Below are 24,074 nucleotides of genomic sequence, written 5' to 3' on the forward strand. Positions count from 1 at the left end.
AATACCCATAAATGTGTGTGTGAAGGAAATAAGATCGAGAGCAGGCAGCCACTTGTAGGTAAAGCATGCTGCACACGGCAATCGCAATCAGGTCCTAGAGCGATAAAAATAAACATACGTCATTGATTTTCACTGTAAACTCCTTTTCCCGTACATGCTTCTTCACCTTTGACATCTGTGGTGACTGATCATTTTCTTCTTTAACATCTGCACTTGGAGGTGTTGGTACACTGGGCTCACTGTACTCTGCAGCGGCACCCGGGCTGTCTAAAAGCTTGGTGGTATAAAACGAAGCCACGGTATTGCTGTCGTAACTTCTCCGTGCCGAAGGCCATTTACCTTTCAATATTGTTTGACAAATACTATCCAAACGGTTAATCATAACCCGATCCTAGAAGGAATAGAAGGCAGTTAATAGCCTACTTTTCTATCTCAACAGTTAAACAACTTGCTAAATTAATCTGAGTAATTAATAAACAACCAACAAAATGTGGCAAGGCTGCAGGATCATCAGGAGAGTTTTGATCTATCACTTAACAAATATTTTCTTCTGATTGTGGACATAATTTGGCATTATGATTTCTCTTGCTTTGTACAAAGAAGGGTAATAATACTTCCTTGAATAATCTCTACTGATGCACAAACCATGTTTTAAATTCCACTCAGGCTAGCATCACTGTTCAGGATTGATGTGACTGTTGGGGGGTGGGGAATGGAAGCCTGTCCACAGCAATGTGTTATACAGTGGTACCTCAGGTTACATACGCTTCAGGTTACATACTCCGCTAACCCAGAAATAATGCTTCAGGTTAAGAACTTTGCTTCAGGATAAGAACAGAATTTGTGCTCTGGCGGCGCAGCAGCAGTGGGAGGTCCCATTAGCTAAAGTGGTGCTTCAGGTTAAGAACAGTTTCAGGTTAAGAACGGACCTCCAGTTCTTAACCCGAGGTACCACTGTAGTTACTTCCAGAGAACAGAAATGCTGGGGGCAGTGCTTGGAAAAATAACAGGTCTGAACAGGCCAATAGTCAGAAGGGTTTTTCTGAACAGGATGCAATAACAGATTCTTGTGTCTCCTTCCCCCTTTCCTTTTAGGCAGGAAAATTGACTGCAGCTTCTGGAATGAGTCATATGCTTAAGCTCTTCTAGCACTGATAGTGAAAGTGAACATTTGGTGGCAGACAACTGGATCTCTGGCATAACTGAGTGGCTGGGCAAAGAGCAGGGTGTCACCAGCATGTGACTGAGGGGAATATTTATTCCCATATCACATATCTTCTAAAAGAATCACCATATGCTGGAGAAATTATAGATGAGGTGGCCAGTCCAAGAGGCAAGAACACAGTACTACTAATGTTTCCAATAATAGGAAAAAAAACGCAGTAGTGCCAGTGAAAGGAGTACAGTGGGCACCTCTGACAATGAATGATAAAAAAACTAATTCTTCTTCCCAGCCATGTCAGGAAGCAGCTGAAGCCCAAATTTATATACTTCTCAAATTCAGAAGTTTGAAGATAATGAATTAGCAAATTCAGTATTTTTTGGAAGGAAATTTATCTAGATTTATATACATGTAGTCTTAGGACTCAGCTAGACTGGTAAAGAAAAAGTGATTTATATGCCATCTATATGCAATATAATGTTGTCCACCAGATGGCGATGTGGACTCCACTTTTTCTTTCCCTGTTTAAATTTACATTTTAAACTGAAACACTTCTTTAATGTGTTTAGATCCAGCCTTACTAACTTACCTTTGGCCAGTAGGAAGCAGCCAACATATATCCACCTTGTAAGATACAGTTAGAATTTGGTGTTCCATTATTCATTTGAAAACTGTCCTGGGTTTCATCCTGCACAGTGCTTAGGGAAGCTACACTCTCTTCATCATATGCTTTCAAAAGAGGCGTTCCTTCTGCTGAGGGAAACAATTTTAGATTATTAGAACATAAAACTTCCAATAATGGATACCCTATTTCTGCAGCACATAATGATTTGATATACAAATGGTGATTTTAAACGTTAGTCATATTCAGGGTAGACCCAAGTGATTTAAAATAGGTCTACTCTCAGTATGACTAACATTTGATATCACTTGATAGCTTTTATCCTGAGAAAATTTGGATTACTTCTATGGACAAAAGAGAGTATTTTATCAGCCATTCCTTCTGGATGTAAAAAAGGAAGGAAACTGAGACATCTTAATCAGGAGCCTTGAATACTATGCAAGTATGCAAACATCTATAACAGTAAAATAAAGATTTTTATTTTTTAAAAAATCAAACATTCTAGATCTTAGTCTAGATCATATCTTCTAATAGAAATTACTTATTAGCACCACTATTGCCCACTGCTCTCACAGTCTGGATTGTACACAAACAGTACAGCATGAATCAGAGGCCATTGTGCGACAACTGTGCATGAGACATAGGAGGACTGGTGTACAAGTTGCTCCTTACAAACCATCATTTCAAGACTCTGAGGAACAGAACTGCTGAGAACTGCTACGACAATAGTTCCAAAACAGTCCTCAAGTGCCATTCCACTGATAATCAAGACATGAGATTATCATGGTATGAACAATTTACTGCCATAACTTTAGACAGAAAATATCATAACTAGGCAAAGTTGATGGGCAATAATTTTAACCCCTGAGAAATTGATAAACCAAGTGCACAGCAACTAACACAGGAGCAATGGAAAGCTAGAAACCCAAGAGAACAAAATAAACTGATTCTATCAATTACCTAGTGCTTCATTCTAGGCTGCAAAGCATGGTAGCAAGCTAGTAACTGCTTGGCCTGAATTTCTAAGCCCAGCCCTTCTCTGGAGATAATCATAGGAAGAAATAATATCTGAACAGGCCTTATAGTCTCTGAATCCTGTCTTACATTTTTTAGCGTCAACACTATAGTAGTGAATGCTAGCAAAAGTAGGTTTCATTCACCACTCTAGAATATGGCAAATGCAATGTTATAAGAAAAAACTCCTTTTCCCTTATGGGGTAGCCAAGAGCCCATATAGAGTCCTTAAGTACAGAGTCCTATTGGAAGGAGAAAATAACAGAGGCCAACCAGAGAATATTGAGAAGCAAGGCAGCTAGTAAGCCTGATCTTTATTAACTACTGCAGCAGGGTGCTCACTACCACACGCAGGAGGCAGGAGGGACCCAGAACAATGGTGCGCAAGCCCTTATATAGACTTTTGAAGTTGCCCACCCTGTAGCCAGAGACCTCCCTCAAAACATCATACATACATCACACAAGGAGGCAGCCTCCAACAAAATTCCTGTTTGTAAGGATACCTGATAATGGCCACTGATTCTTCTACCTGGACAGCCTGGCCATTGTTTTGTGATGGTAAATACTTAGTTCCTAAATACAGGTCACAGGCTCACCCTATTCATACACAAATACGCCCTTAAGACAGGATTTGAGCAAAGAGACAATGGGGAGGCTTTCCCATTTCCTTCCTCACTGCAGAGAAATATTTGAGGTCAATTTGGGAGAGTCAAAATGGTTTCAGGATTGCTCTCCTGTACTATTTCAGACACGTGGTTTATATACTTATGTATGTGTTTGCCTTGTAAATTTATGAACCTATGATTTATATATATGAGACCTTAGAATTCCTATAACAGCAACTACAGCTGTCTATAATCTTGATGTTGTTTACAAAATACATGGGGAATTTTACTTTGAAGAGCTGAGAAGTCTGAATGTGCCAAAATGCGCTAGAGGTTTAGTGTAATAATTCAATCAAAAAGCTCAAACAGTGTACCGGTATATACTATATATCCTCTTTAGAAAAGCATAAACCATACTTTTACTGAGCTCTTATACCAAGATTAAGTATCCCCCCCCCCCAAAAAAAAACTCCCTTGCAAATTAATTTTATGCACAGCAAAGGAAGTTAACATATCAAATACATATTATGTATTTACATAAAATCAAATATGAATGGCTAGGCAGCATTCTTGTAGTTGCATTCCTAATTTTTTTAAAAAAAGAAATCAAATATGGGGGGAAAGCTAAAAATGTGTTCTAATTTAACTTTCAGCAACAACTGTGGCAATTCATGAAGCCACAGTTCTACTTTTCACAGAGCAAGAACAATATTTTTCCAGCCTGTTTGTGATTACAGCATTATATGGCACCCCAGTAGTCCACAGTTTCCTACAATTCAAAATATTTCTTTACATGCTATATTAAGGGGAAAGGGGCTTATGTCAACCTTCTCCCAGCACAAGTTTAAAGCAAATTAGCCCTTAATTAGCCTTTTGAGTGTGAAAATGAGCGAAACAGCACTTACGTCTCTTTTGTGATTCTTCTTCATCACTGTCGCTTTCTTCTGACGAAGAGGATGAGGATGACGAAGATGACGAAGAGGATGATGAAGATGACGATGATGCTGAAGAACAAGATGAAGAAGATGAGGAACTGGATCCTGATCTGGAACGTGAGCAAGAGGATGAAGAGGAGGATGAAGATGAAGATGATCTGGAAGAACAGGTTGATCTATCTGAATCAGAGTCTGAATCAGAGCTGGATTCTGATCCTCTCTTGTTAGGTCTCTGTTTTTTGGAAGCAGCGTTAGGAGTTAGGGGCTCTGTCCTTGCAGCAACCATACGCCTGTCACTGTCTGCCTTTACAACAGGTTTCTGATCTGTAGCATGAGATGGTGTGCCATTATTTGGGCTCAAAGGTTCAGTCTTTACTTCCATTCGCATATCCTCAGTAGATATGGACTCCTCTCCAGAAGAATGTGGATCTTCTTTATGGTTTTCATTCTTAACTTTTGTATCCTCAAGTGTGTTCCCTTTAATATCTAGCAGCCTTGCCTGAGGTGCAAGAGGAGATGCAGACAACACCATCTGATACTGATGCAAAAGTGGTGTAGGAGTTATTGGAAGTGCTACTTTACTTTGACTGTAGTTCCTCTGGGCTGACATAAATGAAAGTTCAGGATCACGAAGGATGTGGTAGTCTGTTCGGCTAACCCCATGCTTTGCAGCTCCAATCAGTAAATCCCAGTCATGAGTCCCACATTCCCACCAAACTGGCAAATCTGGATTAAGCTGACAAAGTTTTAATCGCTCAAATATCTGTGGATGACGGACAGCTTGTTCTCGCACCTTCCTGAGAAGTTCAATGCGATATAAGGTTCGAGAGGCACGCTCTTCTGTAATTGGCTGGATGAAAATATTGGGATCCACAAGTTCTGCACAGGAAACACACACAAGAATCAGCAACTCTCAGAACAGGAATTATAATTAAACTTTTAAAATAATAGCACTCTTTCCTCTTCTCTTGATAAATTAAGGTAATGATTAGGAGGTTAGAACGTCTAACATAATATTAAGTATTAATATAACTTTTGGTTGAACAGCTACTACCTTTTTAGGTCAGAGATGACTTGGAAACTATACCCCATGCTCTGGTCACTACCAGATTTGATTATTGTAACATACTCTAATTGGGGCTGACCTTGAAGATGACTGTGAAACTTCAACTGGTTCAAAGAGTTGCAGCCGAAATACCGGCTGAGGTTTCATTTAGAACTCACATAACCCCTGTTCTAAAACAGTGTCACTAGTTGCCAGTTAGTTTCCAGGATCAATTCGAGGTACTCACATTAGCATTTAAAATCCTAAATACCTTCAGCACCAAATATCCAAAAGACTGCCTCTCTGCCTTCAGCCTCTCTCAGGGTGGGGGCTTCTTGATAGTTTCAACACCCTCAAAAGTTTAGGGGATAGCTGCTCAGGAGAAGGCATTTTCTGTGGCAGTCACTAAGCTGCAGAATTCCTTCTCCACAGACATGTATCTGCTGCCTTCTGCTTGAGGAAATTGTGCTGAGCATTTTGACTACCCAATATAAAAATGCAATAAAATACCGTAGTCTGATGGATTTTTGTCTAGTCAATATCACCTTATACAACAGAGTTCTGTCCACATAAAGACTGCTGTTCTTACAGGCTGGGGGAAACTGTTTATGTATATTGTTGCTCCTGCTTCATGCAAAGAACAATTTGGTTTAGCATTTTTCAATAAAAAAGTTGTTGTAGCCTTTGCTGCCTGTTTATTTTTCATAAAGTAAAAAATAAGCAAGTAACCCACCATCTTTTGAAGGCAGGCGGCAGACTCTCCTGCACATGGCCATAAATGCATACAAGTATTTTTCTAAACTCTCATCCGTTTTCTTATGTAGCCTAGCCATGGCTCGAAACTTCGTCCAGTCAAATTGGCCTCTCTCAGGATCAAACACTACACCAAAAGTTGAAACCACTCTGTAGAAATCAGCTTCTTCTCTTCTTGTCCATCTAGATTGAAAAGCAAGAAGAAAAATAATTCCAATTAAGTAACTTTTCCCCAGAAGCACAAAGATTGCTTGACTAGAAAGTAGTCAAAATGTTTTTTGTGATCAGCTTTTTAAACCTGGTAAACCTAGCATGTACAGACCTTTGTTGTCTTTCAATTTTGGCAGCCATTTTTGGATTTAAAGCAGCTTCTTCATATGGATTCTGCATCACACAGGCCTGGACTGGAAATGCAGGTTGTATCTGTTGGGTTTGCCTGTTCTTACTAGTACGCTGATATGCTGTTATTAGGCGACGCAAGCGTGTAGTTAAGGCAGACTGAGTTGGCCAATAAAGCTTGTCCCCTTCAATCACCTGACCATCTATAATTAAGGAACATAAGAATTTGCTGGTGATTCTCTGTTTTTCCCACCATAAAAACACAAATTTGCTCTAATGTAATACAAATAAGAGTATTCACTGTAGTATTTTAAGATCATGAGGTTGTTGTTTTTTACCTCCATCTGTTATTATAAGATCCCCCGGTGATGAGATATCATCCTAAAAAAGATTTTTTTTAATTAAAAAAAGCAGAACGAACAGAGGCATGATTCAGACACAGCACAAGTCACACATCTTGCAGATGACTGACTACTCTAAGAATAGTAATATGGATTATTTTAACTTCATTTTTAAATTAAGAGGCTCAAAATCTCTCCATAGAAAATAAAAATCCCTACATATTTAATTGAAAGGTTGCCAAGAAACTACTTTAAAAAAATACTGTTTTAACAAATATAAATGTTTATAATCAATGGCAAATATGACAGTCTCATCAACTCTTAAGTTTTGGTGTAACTGAAAAAAAGAATACTGACAACACATTACCTCCATGTCATCTTTAAACATTGCTGGGGCTGGTTTATATTCTGGGTCTTCTACATCTCTGAAAAATACACATTCAGCACAGGCTTGTAAAGTATGTGTTTTTTCATACAATTGTTTTAACTACTGTAAAATTTTAAATTATTTTGTGGAAGAAAAAACTTGCTACAAAGAATATGTATTATGGTTTTAACTACTTGGACATTTTTATTTAAAGTTTTGTTCTATGTATCCTGAAAATTATCATCGGGAGGACACTCTGGCCCTCCAGATGTTGCAAGCCTGCAATTCCCATAATGCCTGATCACTGGCCGTACTGGCAGGTGTTCATGGGAGTTGTAGGGCAACAGGTTCTTCATCCCAGATTTAACCTTGAAAGCGATAAATTTCTGTACTGCAGAATCACTGTTGTTACATGTAAGTTATGCTCAGAGAAAGGACCATATGGGAGGAACATATTGGCATATGAGAGGCATACAAAGAGTTCTCTCATTCCCATGGCCTGTAAGCTCATGCTAGGCAAAAGTTAGCTTTAGGGGAAAAGAGGGCTCTATGACCCTTTGGGGCTATGACCAAATTTGACTGGTTTGGGGTCAAAGCATTTTGTACATTTATTGTAAAACAAACAAACAAACAAACAAACAAACAAACAAACAAACAAACCCTAGTATAACCTTTGGATGCAATCCAGACAACAAAGCATTTAATTTCCCTACTAAAATCAATGGGACTGTAAAATACATTTACCGGTAACTCTCTCATACTCAATTCAATGAGAAGTAGTTTTCTTTTTAGGATTGTTATTGCATTTGAAGTCACCACTAAAAGGGCTTAACTCTGGCTGGTTCTCACCCTAAATCTTGTTTGCATGCTCAATGAAGGAGGGTGATTCACTTTAAATAGTGATTTTTAAAAAAAATCATACCCATCAATATAGTCATTGGCTCTCTGTTCTGCAGCAACTGCCTTGTCATCAGGTTTTCCCACTCTTTCCAAGAAGCAGAGAGCTGCATCTGCTCTAATTGTGTTATACTTTTCATAACCTGAGAAACAGATATTTATTAATATTATTTCAAAAGACAAGCAACCTGTATGTGAAAAAGAAACAAGTAGTATCCCTATCACTTACCATGTTTAAAAACTCCTATTAAGAGAGATTTATCTGCTTCTGTATCCCACCATTCCGCTGGCACTTCAGAATGATCTGGCTCAGGGACCCAAATGTCAATTTCACTGAAATAGTTACCCAGAAAGCTGGTGTTAAGTCAACTCAATTAAAGAATTCTGAGAAACAACTTTATTTACAGTTAAGGAGAAAAGAGAAAAGAGCCTCAACATAGTGTACCTGGCTTCAACTCCATCAAAAACTTTTGAGCACTCATTACCAATGACTTCTTGCTTCAAGTAATACAACATTCTAACTCGAAGTAAGACTCTAAACATAAACACACAGAAGACAATTAATTCTTCAGCCACGGGCAGAGTGTATTTTAGTTCAACAAGCTACTACTTTGAAATACATAGGAAACATGCTCAGCATTATTATCAACAATTTTCAGACAAAACCTTAAAATTTTCCAAGTGTATTTTGAGACCAATTTCATCACTCCACACACCTGTAACATTTTAATGGTTACGAGTCCGTAAAAGTAGTCCCCCCACACCTTCTCCATACCTAATGACCTTGATGCTTTGGGCCTAATGCTTAGTCCCAACTAACTAAGGGCTTGCAGCAGCATGTTTGCTGCCAACAGTTTCTGGCAACATGAGAACAATTCGTATGCACACCTGTCAGGCCCACACAATTTGTGATTTGGAGGAAGGCAAAGGAGGGTGATATTCCCCACAAATCCCACACAACTTTTTGTTCTGCAGTAGGGAGAGTTCCTGCCAAAATGTACAGGTTCTCTCCTCCTGTCTGCTCCTCCTCCCTTCCAACTTTTGGCATCTGCACAAGGTGTAACCACTGTACAAATATAGAGACTTGTTTACAACATGGCTACTACAATTATGCTAGTGTTGTAATCCATAGCACCTCACTGGTGAACATTAATAAAGATTATTAGCATTTAGTATGAAGGTTTTACTTGTACATCAAGGAGACAAACTTTAAATCATGTGTTTATATTGCTACTTACTTGTTGCAGTGGTGTTTTATGTGTTTTTTATACCCATCATCTTGCAACAAATGCTCTGGATTATACTTTCGAAGCCATTCTGCTTTATGAATATCAAAAGTGCTGGCCTGAGTTTTAACTTTTTTTCCTTTTCGGCCCCTGGGGACAGGAGCTGACAAACCTATGCAACATAGGAAAATACAATGTAACAACTGCATGGTATGACAGAACTTGCTTGTTTCAGGAAGACAGAATACTACCTGTTTTCCCTTAACATTCCAAGTGTAGATAATTCAAACAGTAAAGCTAAACGTCAAAAGAGGGTAGACCTACTTGTAATAAAATACCATGATTACTCTCAACGTTCCCCGAGGTAAAGCAGCTGCGGTTTCAGATGGAGTGGAAGGGGTCATTTAACCCTTCCCATACATTAGTGCATTCAAAATGGTCTCCACCAGCTGTTTTTCTCCCCAAAGCCACAAAATAGGAAATTAAAATAATACATGCATTTGTATCTTCCCCCATTTTATTTCACAGGGTGTATCATGCTTCAGTACGTTTGAGGAGTCTTTAATTTCATCACAAGCATGTCAAAAAATAGTACTCTTACAGATTCTTACCTAGGTGATTCTGTAGCTCTCGAGTTTGCCCATCCTCTGTTGGTGTAATAAGGTCCCATATAAAACTTTTTATTTTTTCATCTCCTCTGTAATGGACAAGGCAATATGCTAGAAGGGCTCGGCAGATTATCTCTACATCCTGTTCGTTCAATTGTCTCTTGAATCGCCCATGTGACAAAATCTCTCTCCAACGGCCCCACCTGTTTGGAGTTTAACAATGGATTTTAAACAAAAATGGCATCTTTAAGACTACTTGTAGAATGTTTTGCTGCAAAGTGTTAAGAGGTAAATATATATTTTATATTTCTAACGCATTAACACTTTCCCCTTTTGTGTTGCTTTGAGAATCTAAGGTTTTCTCCCCTTATCATCCTGCAAGCTAATAGGGAAAGCCACTAGTTTTATGCAAATCTATGAGCATTAGTTTGGTCCCTCACAGGTTTTTATGCATCTATAAATCATTTAAACATATCCACAGGCAGATTTTCTCTTTGCTATTATAACCACTATTCTATTATACACGTTATGGCACATTTTGTTACTATAATTCTTTATGAGAAGAACTATAGTAACATTATATGTGCGTGTGTGTTTTACACTCTGCAATAGGAAAAGCAACATCGCCTGATCCTAAGGTCTGCTGAATCAATAAGTAAGCACTTTGGTTATTATGTCTATTGCCACAAAATACTACATTGTAACTGTACTGCAGCATCACTACTACACCGCTGGAATCTGGCACAACAGCAAGTGTAAAGTGGGACACCATCCATACAGAAAATGAAATTTAAGAAATAATAATAATAATTTTATTATTTATATTTTTGTCTCTCTTTACACCAAAGAAACCAAAACATTTTTACCCATAAACTAGCAAGTTTTTTTCCACCCGAAAACATTCTGTTCTTCCATATCCATTTGAGCGGTCACAAGGCCTCCGAAGTTTTGGTTTATCATCCCCTTCACTTTCAATGTCAGACAGCTCAGCAAGTTCATCCTTTGTAGAACTGAAAGGCCTTGTTTGCTTCCTAATTCTAGGAGTGTCAATAACCAAGCTATTCTGTAAAATGTAACAATATTCTGAGTCAACAGAAGTGAGCATTTTCAAAACACAAAATGATAAAATTCATCAAAACATCCTTGTCTATTTTATTTATTATTTTACTTGTTTTTTATAAACTTTGCAATCAGCTTTTCATTTTAAAATAATCCAAACACAAGATTTTAAAACACAACAAATCTTAGCATCTATCTCCCAATAAACAGTAAGATAGAAAATCAGCATGTACACTGACAAATAACTATTTACATGGTGCAGTATCAGAGATTCAACTAACAAACTGGGTGAGTAAGTAGGTCTTCGCTTGGTGTCTAGAGCTTGTAAGACATGGTTCAACCATATTTGAGGGGCAAGACAGTTCTACAATCAGAGTGTCTATTGAGAATATCCTCTCTGAGGTTGCCATGTATCAAATCCCTGGCAAATGTGACACCGTCAGGAGGGTGTCCTCACTACATCAAACATAATTATACTGAAAGAAGACCCACTAAAATTAATCAACCAACATTAACCATGTCCATTAATTTCAATGGACCTATTTTGAGTAGAACTAATACTGGCTTCAACTGACTATATCAACAAAAGCATGTTGAACTAGGTATGGTAGCATTTCAAGAATACTACAAACACTCAAATACAGCATAGGATGATATGACACTCCTGATCCATGATCAGAATAGTCAACAACTGCTGAGTTAGAGAGAACATTTCTGTCGCTTCCCACTCCCAATTCTATGAATTGGTAAGGAAACATCCAGCAATGATCAGGTAGAAAGCACACATTACTGCACTTTTCAAAAATATTTTCTCTCAAGTAATGAAAAGTACACTTAAAGCTCATGACACAACATGAAAATCTCTGCTCCAGAATACAAAAACAGATATTTTAAATATAGTACACAATTTGTATCCTTGTGGTGATGAAGCTTTCACAAATCAAGTTTGTGGTCTATTTAAACATACGTTTTCCTTTTGACACAATCTAGTTCCAGATATCTCCAAGGATCAACAGAAGGCAAGTTTGATTGTGGGGTGGGGATTAGTTCTTCGAGTAAACAAAATACTAAGCATACGTAGGTCTACATATACTATTTTAGTGAAGGAAATGTTTTTAGTTAGGATACTGCCGTCCAAAGAACTTAACTTAGTTCTCCAATAGTGATTTGATCAAAACTGCTACAATAAGTCTCAATTTAAAAAGCAAACAAACTGAATAGGACAATTAAAAGAACACTTGAGCTTGTAAGTCCAGTGCAAAAATGAATGAATAAATAAACCATACTTACTCTACCACTGATGGTGTCTATGTCTATTTCTGCTTTTTTGGCCCACTTCTGCCAGAAATTGGGATCATCTAATGAAATATCTGTCCTATTTCCAGATGCAACAAAGCTAGCCTGTAACGGCACAATATAAAGTGTCACCAGTATATTTGTTCAATTTCAACACAGATTAGGTACCACATGCTCTCAAGGAAGGAAAAACACCAGCTACGTTAAAGTGAAGCCTACCAATTAGGTATTTTAACCTAACAGTTAAGTCAGTCACAATCTGTTAACTTCTAAGAGGACTGTTCTGGACGCTTATACTTTTCTCTGTATTCTGTGAAAAGGACAGCACAAGAGCTTGTAACTACCTTAGCAAATGTGGAGCCCCTCCCTTCAGATTCAATTGTAATTGTTTTTGTGCGACGCTGCAAGATTTGATCAATATCTTCTTCACAGAATTTAGAACCTTCATCCTCTTCATCCATAATGGCACCATATGCACCTCTTCGAAGCAAATCCTCAATTTCTTTTTTAGAAAGTTGTTGGATCTATGTAAAAGAGAAACTGGTAAGTCTTATGATATTAATGCAGCTGGATACATAAAAATGCTCAATTAAAATGATAATATGGAATAATATACAGTAATTGTTATATTTTGAAATAGTTCCACTTGATATAAAAAAAATAGTTTTACAGTAAATATTGCCTGTTACTGGCAGAAATTTGTTGTCCTTTCCAAAGTATGTAACTACAGCCAATACATAATTACTTTATGTGTATTATTTTTGTTATCTTTTAAAAAGTCTCATACAGCATCAAAATCTTATTATTGTATACACTGTAAACTATCTCAAGGATTCCCAACCTATACTTTGCCTACATGTTCCTTAAGGTCATCCATCCAACAACAGAGTCTAAAGTCTCAAACAATAGAATTCTCTCTCCAACATGGCCAATCTTTGGTTATATATTGGTTACAAAAGCAACAGGACTTTATGAGGGGGTAAGAGAAAAGCAGAGAGCTAGGAAGTGGTGCAAAGCTTTAAGACCTCATTCAGACTAAGCTTTGACTGTTCCTCTGTTCTCTTGAGTAAATGATACAGTTACAAAAATAAAAACCCATTTCAAATTCCTAATTTTTTTGTAGGAGAGGAAAGAGGGGTAAATGGGTACATACACCACCAATACTATTTTCTCTTCCACTCATGCTCTGTAAGACAGCCTTATCCAGGCCAAGCTTCAGACTTGCTCTGTCAAACATCTCTCTTTCGTAAGAGTTCCGAGTTATTAATCTGTAGACCTTCACTGCTTTGTTCTGACCAATCCTATGACAACGAGCTTGGGCCTGAGAAAAAGGTACATGAATCCATTGGACACATTGTCAAGTAGAAATGTAATATAATGATATATTATTACTAAAATACAAAATTACTTAAATAGACATTGTTAAAACAAAATACAATTACAGTAAACTGAAACTGTAAATGAAAACAATAAAAAATAAAATTAAGGTCAATACAAACAGATTTTAGCTTTGTTTATTATAGAATATTTCTCTACCTTGTATGGTAGGGATTCACAAGTTTGCTCCCCATGACAAGTGCTCAGATAATGTCTGACTAGTTTGGCATGGCTCAAGTTTCCTCTGAAACCTGGAGCTACAGAGGTGGGATGATCCCTCTGAACCACATTCTAAAGTTCAGCGAAAGCCTAGGACCTGTTTCAGCCTGGACCTTTCAGGAGTTTGGAGCACCTAACAACCAGAGAAAAGCCCTTACCATGCCATCTATACCGTGCAGCTTGGAACTGGAAGCTTCTTTTGTCTCTGCTGTTGCTGGGTATTTGAAGAATCCAGCAAGTGCAGAGACAAGACTGGAATGGCTTGTTTTCACATTGCACAGAGACCTCCACTCTCTCTCCCAACACAAAGCATGAACTTGGAAAGCGAGGAAGAGATTTCCTCTTATCTCCAATTTGTGTTTTAGAGGCACAATGCCAAGTTCAGGACAAGACTCCCTTCCTTGAAGAAGGTATATGGTATTGGCAGCCAACAAGGGCTGCTTAGATTCTGCTGATAGATGGTTTGCTTAAATATATTTAACAGTACACACAATGGCCTGAACCAACTGCAGATTTAAGAATGTCTCTCCTCATATGACCTAGCTAGTTAGCAAGCACTTGCAAGCAATCCTGCTTGTTCACACTTGCTCTCTTTGTGGATCAGATGAAGTAGGTATTTAGCCATATGGCAGAAGGCTAAGCTGCTCAAATATATTTACCTGCAAATCATTCTGAGGATTCCAGTCAGAATCAAAAATTATGCAAGTATCTGCTGCAGTTAAATTAATGCCCAATCCACCAGCTCTGGTACAGAGAAGGAAAACAAACCGATCAGAGTCTGGCTTGCTAAATCGATCAATGGCAGCCTGACGTAAGTTCCCTCTTACTCTTCCATCAATTCGCTCATACAGGTACCTTTGAAGTGCAAAAAAAAGCCATTAAAGAAAGGCTGTAATTGCAAACCAGAATACAAGTATAACCATGCACTTCTGAATACTACTATCCTACTGTCCTAATCAAAGGAGCCTACATTGCAAGCAGATGCTGTAAATTTTTTGGTCAGTTTTTTTTTTTTATTACATACCATCTTGAAAGTGTGTTAAAATGCATACAATCCTTATTCAGGTGAACCAGTAAAACATAACAATGTTCTTTTCACTCATCAGATGCGGATGAGTCACTTATGGATAGACCATTAATACCATATTCATGGAAGACAATCTTACTTGGCTACGAGTGATCACCAAAGAAGAAAGAGCAGGGATAGGCATCCTACAACCGAAAGGACTGCACATGGTCCTTGGCCTAATTTGATGCAGGGGAGAAGCATCTGACGGAATAGAAGGAAAAAAATACACTGCTCCTGGCAGCCCACTCAAAGAGTGTGTCAGAAAATGGGAGAAAGGCAGAAAGGTAGCCCTGCTCACTGTTGGCTCTGTTTTCAGCTACCATAGGCATATGGTCCCCAACAGATTAGTTCCACATGGCCATCAACAGGAAAAAAGTTTCCCTCTCCTGCTGTGCAAGATCAGGCCAGAAACTGTAGTGCAAGGAAGTGCATGACTGGTAATTTAAAGGCAAATTATCACTCGATATCTCAAAGATGAATGACCCAAGTCCATTCAAAACTGTATAATATACCGGTACTGTTAGTATGGCTATTTGCACTATGAATAGTATCATACCTTTTATGTATCAGATAATCTTCAAGGATATCAAGACAGCGAACCATCTGAGAGAAAATAAGCACCTTATGGCCCCCTGCTTTCATTTTTGGAAGAAGTTTGTCAATGAGGACCAGTTTTCCAGCAGACTGGATCATTGCTTGCAGGTGGAAATCAGGAGCAGTTGGATTATAGGTCTCCCTAAACTCTCCTAAGATTTTTTCCTCAGCACCTGTCACATAAAATAGGTATGATTTGCTTCTTCTAAAAGATATTGACATTTTCATATAGCTTTGATACAAAGTGCACATCATAATACTGTGAGTGCATACTCCACACATTTCATAACAGTATTTATGATCACATTGTCTTTCATTTTTCAGTCCTCATCCCTTGACACTGCTCACAGTAACACTTGATCCTCATAGTGGCTATTTACATTTCACCTTCAATACTATAGCATATGCAACTAAATTCAAAAGCACTTATACACAATTTTTAAAAATACAAAGAAGTTCCCCTGTTCCTCCAGTAAAATATGATACAACAGATTAATAATTGAATTATTACTGTTGTTCTAATTATAATTTGCATACCGCCCTATACCTGCAGCTCTCAGGGCAGTTCACTATGGCCACTCTTATAGCACTCATCCTAATTTAGGGTTACCATATGTCCGGAATTTCCTGGACATATCTGGAATATTGCATTCGAAAGCAGTGTCCAGGCAGAAATCACTAAAATGCCTGGGATAATCCGGACGTATGGCAACCCATGTTGGCAGTGTTGTTTTTGGCAATCTTCCTTAAAAATAGCTCTAATTTTATTTTTTTGGGAAAATTTGCCAATAAAGTTCAATCACTTTGTCAAAAAAAGATCACCAGAGAAGTCTGGATTTTCACTGTTTGAAATATGGCAAATTATAACTCCAAGGGAAGGGTTATTTTCTATCACAAGAAAAATGCCTAAAGTAAGTAAAATTTAATGTTTTTACATTTACCTTTGATAAGATATGGATGATTGCAGCATTTCCTGAGTTCCATCATAGTGTTAACCAAGTTGGGTACATTGGCTTGGCCTGCACCTTTTGACAAAAATGAAAAGTTTTTCTCTAAAATAGCTCGATAATATTTCTTTTGGATATTCGTTAATTCCACTTCAATAATTGTTTCTTGCTTTGGTGCCAGCTTCTTCTCTACATCTTCTTTCAGTCTTCTCAGCATCATTGGTTTCAGGATAGCTTGCAACTTTTGCACCTATATAAAATAATAATTAGCTGAAACCCTATATAAATTGCTACATTCCATAAGCTTATAAAGTGAGTGAAAATCATTACAGCAGTTCCAGAGCTAGCAGTTTTTTCTGCATTATTCTGGGGAACATTGGTTGGGAGAATGAAGAGCCTGTGGATCCCATGGATCCAAAGTCTCCCACAATCTGCTCCCAACATGCCACTTTCAAACTCTTAACACTTTCCACAGGTATATGGGGGACTTCCTCTCTGCTAAGGGAGCAGCACTTACACTGTTGCCAGTGCCTTCTCACCTGACATTGGCCAGCTTTAGGATTATTCTGTATGTAAACAAGACACATGGATTGAGTTGTTGAAGTGGTGGTGTGGTTCATAGCTAAGAAAGCAGCTTAATTTCATTTTAACAGTATCATTGCATTTTGCCAGATTCCTAACTAGCTCTCTTTATAATAATTCAAGAAGCTGTATTTGAAGCACAGAACATGGTTTCCACTGAAGGAGTCTTCAGTCCTACAGTTCTTATCAGCAGTTCCACAAGATGATTGGCAAGCATAAAAATTCTAAAACTCTTTTGTAACTTTGATCATGTTTTGCTATCTGAAGAATTACGGCAAAAAATTTCCTCTAGCTTTGCTCAAATTATTTTGGGCAACTAAGTATCACTTCAGATCCTAACCAATATATAGCCAATCACATCACACACCCATTTAAGTTACACAGACTCAATTATAGGTGCTTAGCTGGAGCACCTGCAAAAGTGGCTACATTCCAGCTTTTCTCTCTCTCAGCCTTCATTTATCTCTGTATCCACCTCTTCCGCTGGTGAGTTCCACTCATGGAGAAGTGGGAGGAGGCAGCGGAGACACAGGAAAGGCTTCCCTATCCTTGCCACCTAATAATAATAATAATAATAATAATAATAATAATAATATGTACCCCGTCCATCTTGCTGGGTCTCCCCAGCCACCCTGGGTGGCTTCCATCAGATATTAAAATACATTTAAAATATCACAGCTTAAAAACTTCCCTAAACAGGGCTGCCTTCAGGTATTTTCTGAATGTCAGGTAGTTGTTTATTCCCTTGACCTCTGATGGGAGGGTGTTCCACAAGGCGGGCGCCACTACCGAGAAGGCCCTCTGCCTGGTTCCCTGTAGCTTTGCTTCTCACAGTGAGGGAACCAACAGAAGGCCCTCAGCGCTGGATCTCAGTGTGCGGGCTGAACGATGGGGGTGGAGACGCTCCTTCAGGTATACAGGACCAAGGCCGTTTAGGGCTTTAAAGGTCAGCACCAACACTTTGAATTGTGCTCGGAAACGTACTGGGAGCCAATGTAGATCTCTCAGGACCAATGTTATGTGGTCCCGGCGGCCACTCCCAGTCACGCGTCTAGCTGCCGCGGTCTGGATTAATTGCAGTTTCCGGGTCACCTTCAAAGGCAGCCCCACATAGAGCGCATTGAGTAGTCCAAGCGGGAGGGTCTCAGCCTGCGTACCAGATGGAGCTGGTAGACAGCTGCCCTGGACACAGAATTAACCTGTGCCTCCAAGGACAGCTGTGAGTCCAAAATGACTCCCAGGCTGCGTACCTGGTCCTTCAGGGACAGAGTTACCCCATTCAGGACCAGGGAGTCCCCCACACCCACCCGCCCCCCGTCCCCCAAAAACAGTACTTCTGTATTGTCAGGATTCAACCTCAATCTGTTAGCCGCCATCCATCCTCCAACCGCCTCCAGGCACTCACACAGGACCTTCACTGCCTTCACTGGTTCTGATTTGAAAGAGAGGTAGAGCTGGGTATCATCCGCATACTGATGAACCCCCAGCCCAAACCCCCTGATGATCTCTCCCAGCGGCTTCATATAGATATTAAAAAGCATGGGGGAGAGGACGGAACCCTGAGGCACCTCACAAGTGAGAGCCCAGGGGTCTGAACACTCATCCCCCACCACCACTTTCTGAACACGGCCCAGGAGGAAGGAGCGGAACCACTGTATAACAGTGCCCCCAGCTCCCAACCCCTCTAGCCGGTCCAGAAGGATGTTATGGTCAATGGTTTCAAAGGACGCTGAGAGATCCAGCAGAACTAGGAAACAGCTCTCACCTTTGTCCCTAGCCCGCCGGAGATCATCAACCAGCGCAACCAAGGCAGTTTCAGTCCCATGATGAGGCCTGAACCCGGATTGGAAGGGATCCAAATGGTCCGCATCCTCCAGGCGTGCCTGGAGTTGTTCAGCAACCACCCGCTCAATCACCTTGCCCAAGAATGGTAGATTTGAGACTGGGTGCTAGTTGGCCATATTGGCCGGGTCTAAAGACAGAGCTCTAGCACTCTCCCGTAGTGGAATCTACCTCCTTCTGAATCTGAGCGACATTATCTGTAAAAAACTTTGCAGGAGATCTTGGGGTCCCTACCAGGCCCCAATGACGAAGGTGGTTCTGCTAGATTGCGAACCACCTGGAAGAGTCTCCTGCTGCTGTTTTCTGCAGATGCAATAGAAACGGTGAAGAAGGTCCTCTTCGCCATTGCCATTTAGTAGGCTCGAAGTTGAGCTCTAGCCTGTGTAGCCAGCAACTAGCACTGAGAAGGCAGGAAAGCCTCTTTCCCTTCTCCACTGATCCAGTTCCTGCTTGAGGAAGGCACAGGGACTGAAGAAGGTGCTGCAAATAAGTAGTGGTACCTTGCAGCCAGACTAGGGAGGTAATTTGGGCTATATACAATTTTTGCCTTATACACTGGCTTTGGATTCTAACTCCCCTGTTTTTATCCTCCATTAATTAGCGGCTTAGTCATGCTGGCCACATGACCTGGAAAGCTATCTGCGGACAAACACCGGCTCCCTCGGTCTGTAAAGCGAGATGAGCGCTGCAACCCCAGAGTCGTCTGCGACTGGACTTAATTGTCAGGGGTCCTTTATTTACCTTTATTAATTAGCTAAGAATGCACATTTAAGAATGCACATAATGTATAGATTCAATTCATATTATTTCTGCATATTTTCTTGCAGCCACCATGAATTGTAGCAATACTATGGCTGATCACAACATTTTTAATTTACTTATCATTAGTTCAAATGGTGATAAAGATGGGAGAGGTGGATTTACTGTTATGGTTGAGCTGATAGTCATTACTGGACAAACAGCCCATTAAATTCTAATTTTTGAATGTATTCTGGTTCATACATCACAACAAACCACACCAATGTGCCTCCCCACTGTTGTATGTGTCACTGCCCAGCTCCTCCCCTAACATATAAACACCCCCCCTGTTCCATCCAAACCTAGACCATGGAACAAATGACATTCTGGAGTTGTGACCCAACACAACGTTTGAGTCATTAGCAGGAAGAGAAGCTGTGCATGCATGCATGCAAAAAGGGCAAGGCACATTCATGATTAAACGAAGATTTAAGACAAAGTATTACTTACTGTGACATGTGAACAAGGCCTGTGTGTGAATGTAACATAATAAAAAGTTTTAAATACCTGCTCCTCTGTTTTAAGGTCTCCAAACTCTTGCATGAATGTCGATTCTGCTGGGAAGCGCAAAGGTTCAAGGAAGTGAAGAAGGCTGAAAAGTTCTTCTACTGTGTTTTGCAGTGGTGTGCCTGTCAATAGCACCTTGTGCTCCTATAGAAGATGCACATTTTGCATGATTGTCTAAAATATAGCTGGGTATGTTATGCACAATCTTGAATCTTTGAGAGGAAGTATACAGACAATACACATACGCTAATTTATAAATAAAATAACCTATGATAAAAAAGCATTGTAATAACTTTTCTGCCTTTAATACATTACATCATTTATAAAGATTGTAAGGATTGCTGGTGAAACTGTGGACAAGTCAGAGCTGTTTTCATGCATTGTGGATTTTAATGAATATCTTAATATTAGTAAGCTGTTACAATATTCTATTCCTTTTGACCCCAAAAAGAACTACTATTTAAAGCATGCAGTACAAAGGAAAAATAATAACACATACACACTAAGCTTTATTACAATATTTACATTAGTTGAATTAGATCATTATGGAAAGGGATTCTTGTCTGTCACACACTGTAAATAATTTTGTTATTTCCATTCTCCCTCAAATTGTTTGGTCCTATATTTTCCTGCTTCACCCAGAAAATCTATGGGTGGGAGTCACCTAACAAATCTAGTCAGTGGAAGCCTTGAACAAAGACTTCTGCTTGTGCAGCAAGGCTTTCACGCTGTGGGTTAAACCACAGAGCCTAGGGCTTGCTGATCAGAAGTTTGGCGGTTTGAATCCCCGCAACGGGGTGAGCTCCCATTGCTCAGTCCCAGTTCCTGCCCACCTAGCAGTTTGAAAGCACGTCAAAGTGCAAGTAGATTAATAGGTACTGCTCCAGCAGGAAAGTAAACAGCGTTTCGTGCGCTGCTCTATGCTGGCCACATGACCCGGAAGCTGTATGCCGGCTCCCTCAGCCAGTAATGCGAGATGAGCGCCGCAACCCCCGAGTCAGACACGACTGGACCTAATGGTCAGGGGTCCCTTTACCTTTAACCCCACCCCACCCCCCACAATTGGCAGCAGCAGTGGAGAGAATCTACAGAACAGTGCACAGGAGGAGATGGGGAGTCATTTTGTGTGGCAAACTGAAATGCTTTTGTAGCCAGAACGATGGGAAGAGTGTGGCACTGAATTCCACCCTATGTAATTTTATTCAAAACTTGTAAGCTATGTAATTTAATAAACCATTCTTTTAAACTGGTTTCTCCCTGCTCCTGGTACTTAGTGTAGAGAAGATGCACTGTCAATATTATACCAAAAATATGGGTGTTTTTTTTTAGCATGCAGGTACATGTATTTTAAGACTGTGCACATTTTATAAATTGCTTTGAAATTTTACTGCTATAAGGAATTTTCAAACTTTCAGTGATTTAATGCTTGCAACTGAATTTCACATTTTAAAAATAGTAGATGATCTAGTGAAAATATGGTATGTTGTTGTAAGTGTGATTTATTTTATGAAATAATTTTTATTTATATTTTTCAGCAATACAAATTACATTTTAAAAAAGACATTTACATCACAGTGCAACAAGGCATGTGTTAAGAATTCAAACAATAAAACAAATGACATGCTATATACAAGGTAGATAGGTTGAAGTGTTTATAGTGCTGGAGAAACTTGCTTGTATTTGCAAACACATGATTTCATGCCCACTCATTAGCCTCTAATGATTACAGTCATGCAGAAACAGAGTAGTAAAACAACATTAACATTGTGAAAGTAGGAGCATACAACTCCCTGATTTAGAAGTATAAAATATTTATACATCTTTTGAAGGTCAAGAAGTTGGACAAACTATTGAGAACTTGGCCTCCATAAGCCCTACAGATTTAAGGAAAAGGGGTGAACTGCAGACTGAACATGTGTAACACATTCACTCAAACCAATGATCAAATCTGTAATTTTGGAAAACATTTTTCCTGTTTAACATTCAGATATAGATTGTTTGTTTGTTTGTGTGTGTGTGTGTGTGTGTGTGTGTAAATGAAAAGTAAACACTCACAAGATTCATGAGTTTGAGCCCCTCTAGAAGTTTGCAGTTTTTATTCTTCAATCTGTGTGCTTCATCAATAATAACACAGCGCCATTCAATGGCATTGAGTTCTGGACAGCCACCAAGAATCATTTCAAATGTAGTAATGATAGCCTGGAACTTGTATGTACCTCTAATGATGCGACCCTAGGAAGAGTGAATGAACAGAACACAATTATGATATTATCTAGAACCTTTCCATTGCTTCTGGAAGGGGAAATTGTGCTTGCATAACTGGGATGTTCTTTAAAATGTGGGGGAAAGCTGGGTGTCCAAGCCTAAATGCAACCTAAAAAAAAGCCAAAGCTGGACATTCTGAAACAATATACAGTATAATGAACAAGCGAAACAATAATTGAAAGGGTGAATATAAGGCCACAATTATCTCTAACCATGCACAACCATCATAATGGCAGTCTCAGGTTGCCAAATTTCCATCCATCCTTCCATTTTGCTATGACAGGATATACAGAAACAGAATAATTTTATGCCTACATATACCACTGACATTTTTAGTGCATTAAGTTGAGGGTCTAAACAGATTCTCAATTAAATAAAAACTACATAAATCACAAAAATAAATAACACTATGTACAGAAATCAAACTGGTTTACTAGCTATAAGGCAAAATAGAATGTTACCTGCGAATCTCTGAAATACATCTCATACTGCTGTATCATCTGCCTGCTAACCATACTTCCATGATATACCACAACATTAAGATCAGTCCACGTGCGGAACTCTCTTTCCCAGTTGGCTATGGTGGAAAGGGGAGCTATGATCAAGAAAGGCCCTCTTATACCAGTCCGGAGGATTTCATACAGGAATGTTATTGACTGGATGGTTTTGCCAAGACCCATTTCATCTGCTAAAATGCAGTTTTGTCTGAAAACACAAGAACATTGTTAGCAGAGCTAGAAGAACACACATTCAGGATGGATGTCAATGTTTAAGTATAAAAAAGATTTGAAGCGTCTCTTTGCATTGTTTCCCAGGGCAAAGAATTTAGCACCTGATTCCTTGAATTTTGTATGCTGCCCATAGATACTGTATTTCTGCATGGTAATAGATTAAATATTGTCTTACTCTTATCTCTCTTCCACATCTATTATTATTGTGTTATTGCGCTTCCAACAGGAAAGACTTATCTTCGCTTAAAAACCATATGCTAATAATACATTACCATTGCATTTTTTAATTTTTTTAAAAATGTAGATCTGTTCATGTTCCTCTTTCTTCTCTGTCATTTTTCTTTGCGTGTTATGTTTTTTAGATTGTAAGCCTGTGCGGTGGGGACTGTCCTTTTAAATTGACTGTATGTAAGCTACTATGGGAGCCTTTTTTGGCTGGAGTGGGGTACAAATGCCCCAAGTTCATTAAATAAGTAACACATGCCAAAAGGTACGGAAACTAGACTGCTCATTGACACAAATTTCAAATACAAATGTTTCCTAGTTTCATTGTTTCTATTTAAATATGCCTCCTTTGAAGCAATACTAACACAAAAATTGATTTGATTAATTCAGAACACATACCTATTATACCAGTTGAAAAGTAGCCAGTTGAGCCCTTCTAACTGGTATTCCCTGAGTTGGTTGCCATTTTTATATTCCCTGGACAGCTCAATCTTCTTCCATGAATTAGAAGGAGGTCGATCCTTAGGAATAAAGCATAGCATAAATGACATTTTTGGCTTTCTATTCACCTGAAAAAAGAAACTGGAGTGAAACATTCTTTCAGGGGTGATGCACACAGTCCCATATATTGCACAGACTGAAAGAGTTG

The 24,074-nt window shown here is 39.1% G+C and overlaps 1 protein-coding gene across 14 annotated transcripts in view; it reads right to left on the reverse strand.

The window, feature by feature from the left end:
- The window catches only part of CHD9 (chromodomain helicase DNA binding protein 9), a 75,548-nt gene that overhangs the window by 9,047 nt on the left and 42,427 nt on the right, over positions 1–24,074 (reverse strand). For 9 of the 14 annotated variants that reach the window (XM_033156784.1, XM_033156790.1, XM_033156781.1 and 6 more), the window contains 23 exons: positions 23,825–23,946; positions 22,931–23,174; positions 22,260–22,436; positions 20,205–20,348; positions 16,470–16,725; positions 15,491–15,701; positions 14,525–14,720; positions 13,423–13,590; positions 12,614–12,793; positions 12,264–12,374; positions 10,781–10,977; positions 9,918–10,117; positions 9,319–9,478; positions 8,526–8,615; positions 8,310–8,413; positions 8,106–8,223; positions 7,184–7,241; positions 6,814–6,856; positions 6,459–6,678; positions 6,117–6,319; positions 4,309–5,217; positions 1,752–1,915; positions 119–391 (listed from right to left, as the gene is read on the reverse strand). In XM_033156784.1, the coding sequence (XP_033012675.1) occupies positions 119–391; positions 1,752–1,915; positions 4,309–5,217; positions 6,117–6,319; positions 6,459–6,678; positions 6,814–6,856; positions 7,184–7,241; positions 8,106–8,223; positions 8,310–8,413; positions 8,526–8,615; positions 9,319–9,478; positions 9,918–10,117; positions 10,781–10,977; positions 12,264–12,374; positions 12,614–12,793; positions 13,423–13,590; positions 14,525–14,720; positions 15,491–15,701; positions 16,470–16,725; positions 20,205–20,348; positions 22,260–22,436; positions 22,931–23,174; positions 23,825–23,946 (4,548 nt within the window). The remainder of the gene's footprint in view (positions 1–118; positions 392–1,751; positions 1,916–4,308; positions 5,218–6,116; positions 6,320–6,458; positions 6,679–6,813; positions 6,857–7,183; positions 7,242–8,105; positions 8,224–8,309; positions 8,414–8,525; positions 8,616–9,318; positions 9,479–9,917; positions 10,118–10,780; positions 10,978–12,263; positions 12,375–12,613; positions 12,794–13,422; positions 13,591–14,524; positions 14,721–15,490; positions 15,702–16,469; positions 16,726–20,204; positions 20,349–22,259; positions 22,437–22,930; positions 23,175–23,824; positions 23,947–24,074) is intronic. The other 5 variants (XM_033156787.1, XM_033156785.1, XM_033156789.1 and 2 more) reach the window with 3 other exon arrangements.

The sequence above is a fragment of the Lacerta agilis genome, chromosome 8, assembly GCF_009819535.1.
Source record: "Lacerta agilis isolate rLacAgi1 chromosome 8, rLacAgi1.pri, whole genome shotgun sequence".
Taxonomy (NCBI): Eukaryota; Metazoa; Chordata; class Lepidosauria; order Squamata; family Lacertidae; genus Lacerta; species Lacerta agilis.